A 14357-nucleotide genomic window follows, 5' to 3' on the forward strand; every position below is an offset into this window, starting at 1 on the left:
TCAATCTTGAGAAATGTATATAACTTATGATGAAATTCTGCATATTAGGCCTGTTATAAGTCGGCCTCTTAAGTAAGCTAAAGTATGTCTCACTAGATGGCAGCATTGCTAACAAAGCCCTTTTAGTTTTTTGTATTTTTTTGGCTCATCTTTGTCTCCAGCTTTGCCCCACCAGCCTCCCCACTGCCCAGTTAGACGATGTGACACAGGACAGTTATTTCCACCTATTGCGTAGACCAATACAACGTGAAAGCTGACTTGGAAATCCTAGGGACAGAATCAGGTAAGGAACTATTAGAGAGTGCTGTGGGTGGTCCTCCCCAGAAAATGGCCCCTTTGCCTCCACAAGATGGTGGGGGGCATGGCAAGGACGCAGGACACTGTGTTGGAATGCCAGCGGTGGCGTGTCCTTGCTGAGTGACTTTGGCCAGGTCACTTGACATTTGGGGGCCCCGGCTTGTCATGTGGAATTCACAGGGGCGGCCTTCCCATCTTGCTTCTATTGGTGTCCCTGAGGTCTGTTTGCTTTTATCAAAAAGGGAGCATGTCACAAACAGGCTAATGGGTCCATCTTCCCACTGGTGCCACTCCTCCCAGCCTCACCGACAGGGACCGCGGGAAGCAGCCTGGCTAAAGGCGACAGAAAACGGTCAGATTGGCTCTGATTCCTTATGTAATCGCAAAACTCCTGGTCATTGACTTGATTGGAGATGTGACTTCTACTGTGTTTGCTTTTCATACGGCCCCTTCTTTCTCCCCATGTCTCCGTCATTCCTGGACACTCAGATCAGCTGCTGAAAGGTCATTTTAACTCTTTGAGGCCACTGGTGCCACAGTGATGCATGTCTCCAGAGTCCTCTAAAGGGTGACTAATACCCTTCCTTCCTAAACACCTAAACGACTCCCTGGGGATGATTTAGGCATATGAAATATATGACTCGTTAAGTAATGCTTACAAACACCTCTATACGATGAGGTGTGCTGCTTTGTGACGCTAAAGACAGTTAACACAGTAAAATCTCAAACTGAAATTAATTAGGTGTATGCCTGGGGTGGGTAGGTAAGAAGGAGACTAATTTTCCAATGTACGGAAGGCTGAAAATTATATAATAATTGTAAAAGAAGTAGCTGTATTTTATAAAGCTGTAAGTGAGTAATAAAGCAAATGTATTACAATTACATTTTACCATAGGCATGTAAAATATAAAAATATATATTTTTTCCCATAAATAAGGAAAACAAGAATGGAAGACCTGAGCACTCTGTTTCAAAGTGTTTGGTCAATAAGAATCATGATCAAGGTCGAAATTGCTTGATATTTCAAATTAACTCTAAAATAATGAGATTTTACTATTTTGGATTGTTTTAAATGCCACCTCTCTACCATCCTGTAGAATTTTAAATAATTCAAGTCTCCATTTTGCCTCCCTTCCTCCCTTATCAAGGTCTGCAAATATGCAGGAAAATTGGTCGATGGACCTTCCAGTATTTTATCAATGTATTCACTACTGGTGAAATGAGGTCATTCTACTTAGAATCTGACCTTCTCATGTTAAGATGTGGTGTACATATGGAAAGGTGGTTTCTGTTTGTATGTAGAGGTGCCTAATGTTTTCTGACTTGCTGGCTAACATTTGTTTCATGTGCTTGATCTTCATTTTATTGCTTTTGTCTTGCTTTTTCCTCTACCACTGGTTCTTATATTGCAAAAGGGGTCCTGATTCCATTCAGTGTTCAGTCTTGAACCAGAGTTGACTCAAATAACATGACACTCAAGATTCATGTCACTTAACTGAGGTGTTACCATGTGTCAGACACAGTGCTCAGTATTCACCATACAGTATCTGGTATAATCCCTGTAACAGCTCTGCAACTTTCCACTGTGCCGAGGAGAAAATACAGACGCGTGACAGTTAAGAAGGCAGCTAGAGGTCACACAGTAAGCAGGAAGCTGGACTTCTATTTCTGGTGCAGGAGCAGCCAATCTAGTGTCACCCAACATCTAGTCTCTCATTGTGGGAGACTTTCGATAAAATCATTGATAACTATCAGCCTCAGACTTTCTAAAACAATCTGTGTGTACTTTATCATTAAAAAAAACAAACAAACAGTAGCTGTCGTTATCCCTTAGCCAGCTCACTGTGGACAGTGGGTATTCCTAACTTCTTTTCCTCGGCTCTATAAAGAAAGCAAATATTTTGCCCGGGGAAACCAGGACTGGGGAGGATGACTCAAAGGAGAGAGGATGTGGGAAGCAGTCTAAAACAAAAGATAAGTGTGAGAAGAGTCTACATCTAGAGAATTTTCTCTCTGACTTCACCTCCCTCCCTCAGGCAATAATTCTCAGCTCCGCCCTCCAGCCCAGCCTTGGAGAACTAGAGGGGGAGGTCTGTCAGGCCCTTATGCTTGGGAGATAACAGCCACAATCCCACCCCCTCTTACCACCCACCCACCCACCCACACAATAAAGGGAGAGGAAACTACAAAATACCGTTAGAACGGGCACAGCACCTTCCCCACTATTTCTAACCTCTTTCTGGGGCCTAGAAATATTTCTAAAGGAAAAAAAAAAACAAAGATACAAACCATTCCACCAATTTCACCCAAACTATCAGCTTGGTAGAAAGGACTGGAACCACTCAGCCCTAGTCAGATTAGATCCTCACCTTAAATTGACCTATCCCCAGGTAGCATTCCAAGAAGTACTGCTTACATTTATTCCTATGGCTGTAAAAGCACAAATTGACTTTAACCTTAAATAGTTTTTTCGTTTCGTCGGCCATTGAGGTGTTCTCCATCTGTATAAGTGTGTCTGTGGGTATGACATTTTCTTCAGTCTCTTTGCTTTACCCTTTTTAGTCTTCTCCCCTTCCCTGTATTTCTTTCCCACTAAAGAACGTGAACGGGAATCCTCCACAGCTGGCCAGCTGTAAGCATTTGTACCTGTTCTTTATTCAGAAGTGGTTCAGCAAGAAAGGAGCATGGATGCTTCACCTCCTCAATGCCATCTTCACCTTCCATCCACCTATCCTAACCTATCTATCATCTATCTATCTATCTATCTATCTATCTATCTATCTATCTATCTATCTATGTATCTATCTATCTATCTATCTATCCATCTATCTATCATCTATCTGTAGTGGGTTGAATCTGCCCTCCCCCCAAAACGCAGGTCCACTGAAAACCTCAGGACCTGTGACCTTATTTGGAAATAGGGTCTTGATACATGTAATTAGTTCAGGATTCAGATGAGATCATCCTGCATTAGGATAGACCCTAAACCCAATGACTGGTATCCTTATAACAAGAGAGAGCACAGAGTGACACACACAGAGGCCACGTGACGACAGAGGCAAAGATTGGAGTGATGCAGGCACAAGCCAAAGAACACCTCGGACCACCAGAAGCTGGAAGAGGCAAAGAAGGATTCTTCCCTAGAGTCTCAGAGGGAGCACGGCCCTGCCAACACCTTGACTTTGGACTTCTAGCCTCCAGGCTGTGAGAGAATAAATAAATTTGTACTGTTTGAGGCTGCCTAGTTTGCAATAATTTGTTATAGCAGCTCTAGGAAACTAATAACGTGTATACCCTCTGTCTGTCTATTATTTACAGATCTATTTATCTATCAAACTATCTATCTTCACTGCTCTCTTCCCCGTAATTACACCACTGCCAGATACACTCTTCTTTAAAGCTCTAGTTCTTGGCCCTCGCCATTCAAACTAAGGCCTGGGTCTCACCCCCAGATACTATTCTCATTGAATTAGTCTGGGGTGTGGCTTACGCACTGCTATTTTTTGAAAGCTCCCAAGTGACTCTAGGGTGCAGCCAAGATCAAGAATCCCTGCTATCAAGCAAGGAAATTTTTCTATGCCCGGCTCCAAAACCTCCACTGGCTGTCTTCTGCCTACCAAATTAAAAAATGATGCCGACTAACACATTCTGCTCTACAATTTTCCAAGTGCTTCCAAATTCACGCGACCCTCATGACTGTAAGAGTGATTGCGGGAGCAGTCCTGCGAAAGCCCATTTTATAGGTCAGAAGATCCAACAGAGAAGATGAGCTTCCTTTTGCACATGTTCCAGTCAAGAATCTCCATCTCCACACCCCCTGCCTGGAAGGTTTTCTGCAGTTTCAACAGTATGAGCAACTTACATAATGCTAATTACTAGCTACCAACGGAGAGGGGCTGCGGTGTGCTTGTTATTATGATGCTATAACAATAGGGAAATCTGAGACAATTGAAAACCAGCCGTGCAGTATGACTAACCTCTCATTCTGCGGAGGCACCCAAATGAAATAATCTGACTTGCTAATGTGCTGCCTGATCCACAGGCTAATGCAGTTTGTCATGTGGGATGAAAAACCCAAGTTCCTGGCCATACTGCAGGTTTCTACAGCTACCCCTCCGTCTATAAACCTTATCCAGCTTCCCCTACCAAGCTTTTCAGCTACCAAAGGCTTACCAGGTATACTAGTTTCCTGTTGCTGCTGAAGCAGATAACCACACATTCAGCAAATGTATTCTCTATTTATTTTCTATTCTGTAAAGTTCTAGAGGTCAGAAGTGTACAGTGGGTCTGCAGGGCTGGTTTTCTGGAGGCTCTAGGAGAGAATCTGATTCCTTGACTTTTCCAGCTTCTAGAGGCTGCCTGCACTCCTTGGCTGGTGGCCCCTTCCTCCATCTCCAAAGCCAGCAGTAGATCATCTTCTCTCTTCTCTGATCTCTGTTTCCATCCTTGTATCGCCTCTCTCTGACTCTGATCTTCCTGCCTGTCTCTCATAAGGACCCCATGGTTACACTGGACCCATCGGATAATCCAGGATGGTCTCCCCATCTCAAAATCCATAACTTAGTCACATCTGCCAAACCCCTTTTACTATGTAAGGTAATATATCCACAGGTTCCAGAGATCCAGACATGAACATATTTGGGGGAAAGGGGACGGGGGCTCTTATTCAACCTACCACACCAAGTAAATGACCAGATACAAAATATTTTTGAAATTTCCTGATGAGGTTTGGGTGTTCCCTTCAGACCATGGCCTTGCCTATATCCATACGATGTGACAACCCCTTTGGAATGTCACCCCAAGCACCACTTCCTTGAGGAATGCTCTGTGCCTGACTGAATATACAAACTGATTCCTTTTTTTGTGTTCATGGCTTGTCAAAAGCATAAAGATAAATAATACTCCCTTGACAATCTATAAACAGGAGAAAACAAAACCCTATGATGGTAAAAAAAAAAAAAATCTTTCCTATGTCATAATTTGTGACATTTTGTGCTATTGTTCTGGCTGAGCAGAAGCAGTAGCAAGTGGGCAGCAAACTGACACCAGGTCTGGCCCAGGGAGGGCACTTAGCATATTTCTGGGGACACATGGCTGGGCAATGAACCTGAATGGGAATTCTCCCATCTTGAGCCACTGCAAACACCTGCCCCTGCTCCTTCTTGAAAAATGGCCCAGGGAAGAAGGAGCACAGATAGACCTTGTCCCTGGACACAAGCTCTACTAGAACACGGGCTTCTGGGTTCCATGAGTCAATCATAAACTCCGAGTCCTGGAGCATGAGCCAGCCTCCCAGAGTGTCGCCTTCCTCTTATGGGGTACTAGGACGCCGTCCATAACCAGGGCGCACCGCATCCTCCCAAGGCCTCTGACCTCTGAAGACAGGTCTAAGCACGACAGCTTAGCCACCCCTCGCTTGTTTCCAGGTTGGTGCCGCCACTGCGTCCCTCTTGCCATGTCTTAAAATGGAAACTCCCATAATGCCTGTGCTTTCTAGGCACAATTAATTTCCAAAGCCATACTGGAGACAAGCCCACCTGAGTTCAGCCAGAGTTCAGTCTAGGATTCATTCTCTCTGACATGGATTCCAACAGATGCTTTTGGAGAAAGCAGGATCATTTTTCCCAAAGATATTTTCCTTTAACTCAAGGAAGGCACATTAATACTTTAACACATTAACAGCCCATTGTGGATTTATTACGTATCAATCTAACCCCTACTTGAGTTGTCCTGACAAGTATCAAAATCCTATGAAATACAGTTCATCTACCCTTTCAAGTGCCCTTGTATTGAGTGTGACATCAAAACGCCATCAGGATTCTATTCATTGAATCCAAGGATTTACTGAGTATCATTAAAATACTTCAGGTTAAAGATTAGCTTGAAGCCAATTAACTGGTGGTTTCCACTAAAAGTCTTGGGGTCTGAATGGGTCTTTTAGCCTGGAATTTTTTCCCTAAATCTAGAGCCAGTCAGGAGAAACAACTTTAGGGTTCCCCTGAGCTTGTAGCTTTCTGTATCTAATGAGCCGCCACTTTTGCACATGTTAGGTGCTGTGAGGGACATGAGAACGCAATGGACTCATGTTCTCAATGAGTCTGTAATCTAGCTGGGAGCTCCAACTACGACTCAAGAAACTGTGCACAAAAGAAACTTCCTATATCTCAGCTTCGAAGTTCTCTGGCAAACAAGGGGGTCAAAAGAGAGAATTGATATTGGTATCCCTGCCTTATAGTTTATAAAATAGTTTCATTTTTTTCTTAACTGTTCTCCACAATAATTTTATGAGGTAGGAATTTTTAGGTAAGGAAATAGACTAAGATGTTAAACTACTAAACTGAGGTTCAACAACTGGTGGAGCCATGGACTTGACCGAGGTAGGACGGACTCCAAATCTCCCACCATCATGAAAAAGATGGTTACCATCCTACAGAGCTGGATTCGTGACTCTGGTTGGAAGAGTAACGTTCTATGATTCTGAGTGTCTTGTGTACAGTTTTCCTACAGTTTATTCACTATCATGAATGTAAATCAGGCAAACACAGCTGCTGTTCAACAAAGGTAATTAACCTATGGTTGATCACAAAGAACTGTAGTGCAGACGTGTCTTTCCAAAGTCAAAAGTCATGTGGTCAAGTGAAGGTTCTAGAGCATTCTCTGCTTTCCACGTATGTGTATAGACTGTGTTAAATGTCTGCAAGTGAATGGAAGAAAGTCTTTCTTTGGGAGACTGTTGACGATTGTTACACAGTGATGTGGGTAATGGAGAAAGGGAGCTGAGGGATCTGAGGGACCTTTCTCTCACCCGTGAGGTTTCACGCTGCTCACTCTGGGAAAGCCTGTCCTCGTCGTTGTCATTCTCCCTGCACTTAAATGGCAAAACGACAGTGTCCTCTTCTTCTTCACTTCTAATGGCTGAGGACCGTGAGCGTGGAGCAGAACTATCAGTAGTGACAAAGTCTAGATGCTTCTCTGCCCAGGGATCAGCTCTGGCACTAGTCCAGAGGACCATCTGCTCTGCAGGGAGGGAAGTGGGAGTACAGGCGAGCAGGAAAAGTGAGGTCAGCTTTCAGGGCAGTCAACCATCTCTGCCGAGCTCGCTCGACTGTGAACTGCAGAATACTTACTGCAGGGACAGGTCCATAACAGGAGACACTGAGTCTGGCCAGACCCCGAGCCCCCACTGCAGGGCGCCAAGATGACACAGTCACGACACGGGGACATTGATTCACAGCCAGGCACCAAATCCCTTTATCCCAGAGAGATTTCTTCTGATCCCTTTAACTATTACTCAGGGGAAATGTATGAATTAGTCTGTTCTGGAATTGGAAAGAAGCAATCAAATATACCCAGGACAATCTCAAGTTGGTGCCTTGAGTGAATCATTTTTGTATCTGGCTTTTGGCCACATCAACCCACCCTTGCCCCACGGGCTGGATGGTGGGCCCTTCTGTGTGTCCTGAAAGCAGTCTGGGCATCTCTCTACCTTTGCACTCACTTCCCTGGCTTATAATGGTTAGGTCACCTGCCTCCTCCCCTAAGGACAGCAGGACAAAAATCTGGGTTTCCAGCCCGAGCAGGAGCCCCACCTAACACCTCGCACCATCTGGCACTTGCTTAGAGCTTAATCACTTAATAATTCTTTTTCATCTGAGGTGGGGGAAGAAGAGAAAGAACAGAAAGAATTACTGCACAGATAAAAGAAATGCACCACTAACCCCTCACCTTCCTTTTTTAAGCAGTATCTTCAGCTTGCCGCCACCCCACCACACACAAACGTTCCCAACACTGAATATTTTACATAAAGCACCAGTTCCAAGTTCTGCTCTTGCTCACCAGGGCCGTGCAGCAGCTGTGTCTTCTAACCAGCACCCAGTATGTGTTACGTGTGTTGGGGCCCTACATGGTGAAATATGAGTTGTCTGTGTAACAGGAGTGTGTGGCTAGCACAACCACAGATGTGTTGAAAATGTGACCTGCGTAAGAAGGATGTGCATGAGAGCGTTTTACTTAAAGTAGCAAAACCCTAACCTCTACTAATTGATGCTCGATATATAAATTAGGGCATATGCATATAATGCACACTATTTATATAATGGAATATTATGCCACCATCAAAGATCATATTTTAGAAAAATATATACCGGCATGGGAAAATGCACCTAGTATATTAAGCAAAAAGCAGATCACAGAACATAATCACAATTTTATGAATTATGTGTGTATAAAGTACATAGAGGAAATAGACCCAAATGCTACAGAGTTCTGGGTGATGTTGATTTTTAAAGTCTTATTTAAACTTTTTCATGTTATTGATTTTACAACAAACATGTATTACTTTTTGTAATTTTCAAAATAATATACTTTAAAATGGCAAACAAAAAAAGTATATTATTCACCAATGGAAAGAAGCTATTCTGTTCCTGACCTGGACCCTAGATGGTTATGACAAAGCATTAGACTCTGAAGCCTCACCCAGGGTGTCTGCCACCAGTTCCTCATTATATATATTTATGTCCACAACGCAGAAACTTCTCCCCAAAATAGAGTGGCAGCTAAGGCCCCTGCAGGTCAAAATAAGAGTCCTTTTCTTTGGTGTGCCATGTCTGAAAAGAGCCATTATCTGGAAAAAATGTGGACAGAAGACTGTTCTGGGGTACACTAGGAAAGTTGCAAGCAGCTGTAGAGCCGGTGCTGGTTCTGTCACTAACTGTGTGGCCACAGGTCATTCAATTTCCAAATCGAAAGGAAGATCTAGCATCTGCCCTGTTACCCTCACAGGCCTATTGTGGGGTTAAATAAAATGATGTGTGCACTCTGTTTTGTAAGCTACCAAGCACCCAGTAAACGCAAAGTTTGGTAGTCCAAGAATAATAACTTGTCAAGATAATGGTCCATGCTCCCCACTTTCTTGTAGGATATTAAGAGACACAATCTATATTCCCTCTCACACTCTAGAAAAGTTAGCAGGAATTTTATCAGCCACATTTAACTCATTTCATGTTTCCCTGTACCTCTGCCCCATATAACACAAACTGTGCTCTGTGTGCACTCAACTCGTTTCTTTTTTCTCTTGGGCACAAGACAATTGGCTTTCCTAGCCTCCCGGAGGGAAGGTGGGGCCAGAAGACTGGATTCTTGCCACTGGAATGTAGATGGAAATTAGGTATGCTCCTTCCAGGCTGGGCCCCCAACTCCCTCTGTGAGATCCTCCGTATTCTCTCTCTTCCCTCATTTCCTGGCTGGTTGTACCAGGTCTAGTGGAAGGCTCTGAGCCCCTGGAAAATGATGACATGCTAGCTAGAGGAGCCTGAGTCCCTCTATCACAGAGGAAGGCCACCCACCAAACACAGGGGATACAACAGAGATACAAGTAAGAAATAACCTGAGATCATTTATTACACATTCATCTTCCCTGACGAATACACTCCAAGACCACGGCCACCTCTCTATCCACCGGAACAGTCAACGCTTTTGGCTGCTTCCCACATGACTGATGCAGGAGAAATAGAAAACACATAGGGTAAACCCAAACCTCATCCAACAGGAAACTCAGCCACGAAACATTAAGAGAATTTTTTTTTAGATTCCTTGGCAGATTTAAGACCTGCTCTCTTATTTCAATAAGGAAATGCGAGAGTGTGTGCTAATTTAAATAACTAAAAAAAGAAAATAAGAAAAGGGGAAAACACATCTGGTAAACTAATCACAACAGTATTTAAGGTGAGTTGCAAATAGAAAAGGATTACGGTCCATCAAGGTAGAAGAGATCAGGAAAGGAGTCTACACCTCTTTTGAGACCGTGTAGACAATGGATGTAGACCCTTATCATGAATCATTGCTCTCTCGTATATTTCATCTTTATTTAGCAACATCCAGCAGGGCCACTAGGCTCTGAGTTGGGGAGTTCCCCGAAGGACAAGCGTGGAAAAAGGAAGTGCTGCCCACACCTCTGCTTTGACTCTAGCCAACCCTGCTCTCGCTTGTTCAGTGGCTGCTTACCTGGTAGGGGTAGAGGGTGACCCCGTTGGTTCTCGACAGGGACCAGGTGCCATCCAGGTATTGGTGGGCCTGGATGGCCACTGAGTTGAAGATGTTCCCATTGCTGGGACTGGTGGTCATCTGGAGGCTGACCTTGGCCTGGTGGGTTGGGGACCCACCCTTCTTCTCGGCCCCATTGCTGACCCCGAGGCTGTTGGGTTTGCTGCTATGCTTGTTGGTGACGAAGGCTGTGTAGTTGGAGGAGGCACAGGGGGCGGGCACAAAGGCCCAATCCCTGGGCTGCTGGAGCGCACCCACGTGCCGGGCCCCCACCAGGGTGGGGATGCTGGAGAGGGCTGGCGGGGAGCCAGGGGAGCCATCATAGTGCTCACTGCCGGCGGCCTGTTCCAAGGTCAGCACCATCTGGATGGCCTCCTGCTTCAGCTGGTTCAGGTGTGTGGCACAAATGTCACAGCGGTTGTCCCTGTCATTCCATGCCTTCCGGATGGTGTTGGGGACCTGGAGCTTGTCGTGAATCACAGCTGAGAAAGCAGGATCCTGGAGAACACACAAGCAGAAAAAAAGAGAGAGAGAGAGAGCCTATAATTCAAGCCTCGTTAAGTGCTATTCTGATGGCTGGTTTATAAGTGAAGCCCTACATGTATTCAAAGAGTTTGATTGACGTCCAACAGTAATGAGCAGCAGACTATCAGACGAGCGTCCAGTTGACAAACATATTTGACAAATGTAAGATTTTTATAATGGAGACCTTAAGAAATTTAAAAAAAGAAACAATTTCTAAGCATCCTCCTTACCAGGCCAATCAAATAAGAACAGTCCAGGTTCTTCCATGTGTGCCCACTGAAGAATTAACCACACCTGGATCCTCCGAAGGTGTTCATTAAGTAGATACAAATGTTTGTTCAGGCATGACAGGGAGGGCCTGCAGTCATTCTGGACGAATGCACTGTGGTCCCCCAGTCCCCTGTGAACCATGGGAAGTTGGTAACAAATGGAGGTGTTCCTTGGGGCCCAGAGCAGAGGTTCTATTCTAAGAAAATCTTCACCTCATTAGCACTATGTGATGAAAACCAAACTCAACAGATTCTGGACCAGAGATCCAGCCAGCTCCTGCAGCCCAGCAAACCTCTGCAGATTCGCTGTACTGACAACTTCCCCACGGCAAGCTGGCCGTGCCTGCGTCCACATAGCTGATACCCTGGTCAATTAGAAGAAAAATGTCTCCTTGACAAACAGTCCAATTTCCTTTTCCCCCTAGACGTCCTCTAAAACTACTGTCAAAAACTCTAGCTCACCCCAATAAATTAAAAAAAAAAAAAAACCTCTAGCTCAGAAGCCCATATCTAAAAGAAATCAGAAAATTAATTTACTAAAGATGATTTCTTTCATTTTACTTTGCTTTCACTTTTCCAGGAAAGCAGGATTGCACGGAGAAATACGCACTAGGAGTGTTAACTGGATATCAAAATATTTGGGTTCTCATTCCAGCTCTGCTACACATTAGCTGGGTGACCTTGCACAATTCAGCCTCTCTGAACCTCTCATCTGTCACACGAGGCCATCGCCTATCTTTGTTGCCAGGTCCTTCCAGCTCCATGACTCTGTTTGTGGGGAAACCGGGTCAGAAGAATCCAGCGTCGGTGTGTATGAACAGAGCTACTCGGCCATATTTTGGGCCTGGTTGAACTTTTCAGAGTCAACAATTGTTGCAAATAATTGATGAGGCTTACCTCAAGGCTTATTTTCCTCTAGGATATTAAAAGAAAATCTGCCTTTCAGGAATTTGCTGTCAGCTTATATGGGGCGGAAGCCCCATCAGGGCTGAATGGGGTTGGATGAGCTGTGGGTGAGGGAGTTGGGGTGGGGCACCAGGGCGGCAGGAAGATCGGTGCGGGGGGTTGTTCTTAATTACGATCCATCTTGATTATGGTCTCCAGCATTTTGTTTTCCTTGTTTAACTACCCTGAACAGCCCCTCAGCAGGCACTGATTAATTGATTAATAAATCAAGAAGACTCTTTACACAGCAGCAGCAAAAAGCGGCTCGCTCTGGAGGTAGAAACTCAAGACAGTCACGTAAAATGATGGGAACTGATACGAGGTCAAGGTTGGTGAAATCTGGCTGACCAAGTGACACGGACCATATGAGACCTGCCATGTGGTGTCCTTCTCAGGGACTCTGCTTTGTCCAGAGTCTCTAATTACAACTCAGAACCTGTGGGACCCAAAAAGGTCCCTCGGGGACTGTTCTGGAGCAGACTGTCAAGTCAGCTTTCAGAGGAGGAAAATGAGCTCCAAAAGCATTAAGAACTGGACTACTCCCAGACTTCTTGACCATTCGTCCATGATTTTTCAGTTCAATAGCCAAAATGCTGTATTCATCAATGGACTCACATTTTTTTGCACAAACATAGAAGGTTTTCACCACTTTCACCTACAAAATGGTCCTTTATTCCAAAGGAATTTATTTGGGCCCCTATTGCGCCAGGATACAATTTCTTGCTTTTTCACTTAACATGACATAATGAGAATTCTCCCTTATCAATAAATGTCATTTGAAGACGTGATCTTTAATGACCACATGGTACTTCACCCTTTAGTTGTTTCATAATGCATTTGTTTATTCCTGCATTCTACTACATAACTGGAGACAGTGGGAGAAATCAGAGGCTGGCATTCAAAACCAATCCACAACCCACAGCGTATGCTTTCAAGGCCCCCAACTATTGGGTTTCAAGAAGCCTCAAGTTAACTGCTTATTTAGGATATTTTTCGTCGACTCAGTCATCTGGAAGAAGTGTCACAGTAGGGAGGCAGATATATGACCAGTCCCATCTACACATCACAGTTTCTTTTAGATGCTGGTAGAGTCTGGATTTGACTCTGACCTCTGCAGATGGACATCACGTCCACTGTACAGAAACGACACACGCCTGGTTCTGAGGACTCCTTTTCTCTTCTGTTTTTACTACTCTCCCTTGAAGCAACACCTTCTTTACTCAGCTTATTGCTGTTCGCTGCTCACCTTCTAACATTTAACAAATAGCATATGTCGGTCTCCGACATGCCAGGCCCTGCACCAGGCTCAGGATGGGAGGAGGCATGAGGACTATTTCTGTCCTCTCTGAGTCCTGGGCTACCTAATGCCACGTCCCTTTGCTGCCACCTCTAGTCCACAACCAATCAACACACACGCAAATGCATGGAGCTCGGGGCTCCTCTCCTGGTTCCTGCATCATCCACGAAACCATCCGTGAGTGCTGCCGCTGAGCCCACCACCAGTGTCACCAACATGGCCACAGACAGCCCGGGAGCAGCACAAAGCCCACAGCTGCCTCATCAGGGGGAAGCAGACACTGAGTCTTTAATGAGTCTGCAATTGCTGGCTGACGTCGAAAAGGTGTTCCCTGAATTAAGCAACCCTGATCTGAAACTTTAGCAGCATCAAAAGGCCCCAGTGAGTCAAAAGCTACACCTTAGGGAAACTAAAACCCCTTCCAAGTGCTTGTCCACCCATTATAAATATTTGAGTGCCACTCAAAATTTCACAGAGGAATAGTCTACAGACAGAGCTTTCTGCCAGGGTTAGAATAAAGAGAATACTACTTCAAGACAGAGAGGTAATAAATAGGAAGCAAAGAAAAAAGGAGGCTTGAACCATGGATGACTCACACGTACTAAGCTTGGACACCCAAAAGGATGGCAGGGGCCCCAGCACGTGGATGAGGGAGCACCACTGGTTCGGCTGGCACCCAGTCACCTGGACCCACAGACAGAATGACGCATACAGTCTGGCATGCTACCTAGCTCATGGGCCGCAAAGACATTTGTATTGTCTCATCCTGATTCATTCTGGGACTTCAGGAAACATTCAGATGGGAACAGGGGGGACCCACACACAAGTTGAACCTCTATTTTTAAAGTCCCTATTTTTATTTCAGCACATATGAAAACGGGCCATCGGGGTACTAGGGCAACATTTTCATCTTAAACATTTAGGGTTAAGGGTTCTGTGCTCAAAACATGCTCATTTTTCAAAAATAGCACAAAATTATTTTT

At 44.8% G+C, this 14357-nt stretch overlaps 1 protein-coding gene across 2 annotated transcripts in view; it reads right to left on the bottom strand.

The window, feature by feature from the left end:
- KIF26B (kinesin family member 26B) overlaps nt 1-14357 on the bottom strand; it is a 407807-nt gene that overhangs the window by 243107 nt on the left and 150343 nt on the right. For both annotated transcript variants that reach the window (XM_033099718.1, XM_033099717.1), the window contains exon 3: nt 10300-10836. In XM_033099718.1, the coding sequence (XP_032955609.1) occupies nt 10300-10836 (537 nt within the window). The remainder of the gene's footprint in view (nt 1-10299; nt 10837-14357) is intronic.

This window comes from Rhinolophus ferrumequinum, chromosome 27 (assembly GCF_004115265.2).
Source record: "Rhinolophus ferrumequinum isolate MPI-CBG mRhiFer1 chromosome 27, mRhiFer1_v1.p, whole genome shotgun sequence".
In the NCBI taxonomy this organism is placed as follows: Eukaryota; Metazoa; Chordata; class Mammalia; order Chiroptera; family Rhinolophidae; genus Rhinolophus; species Rhinolophus ferrumequinum.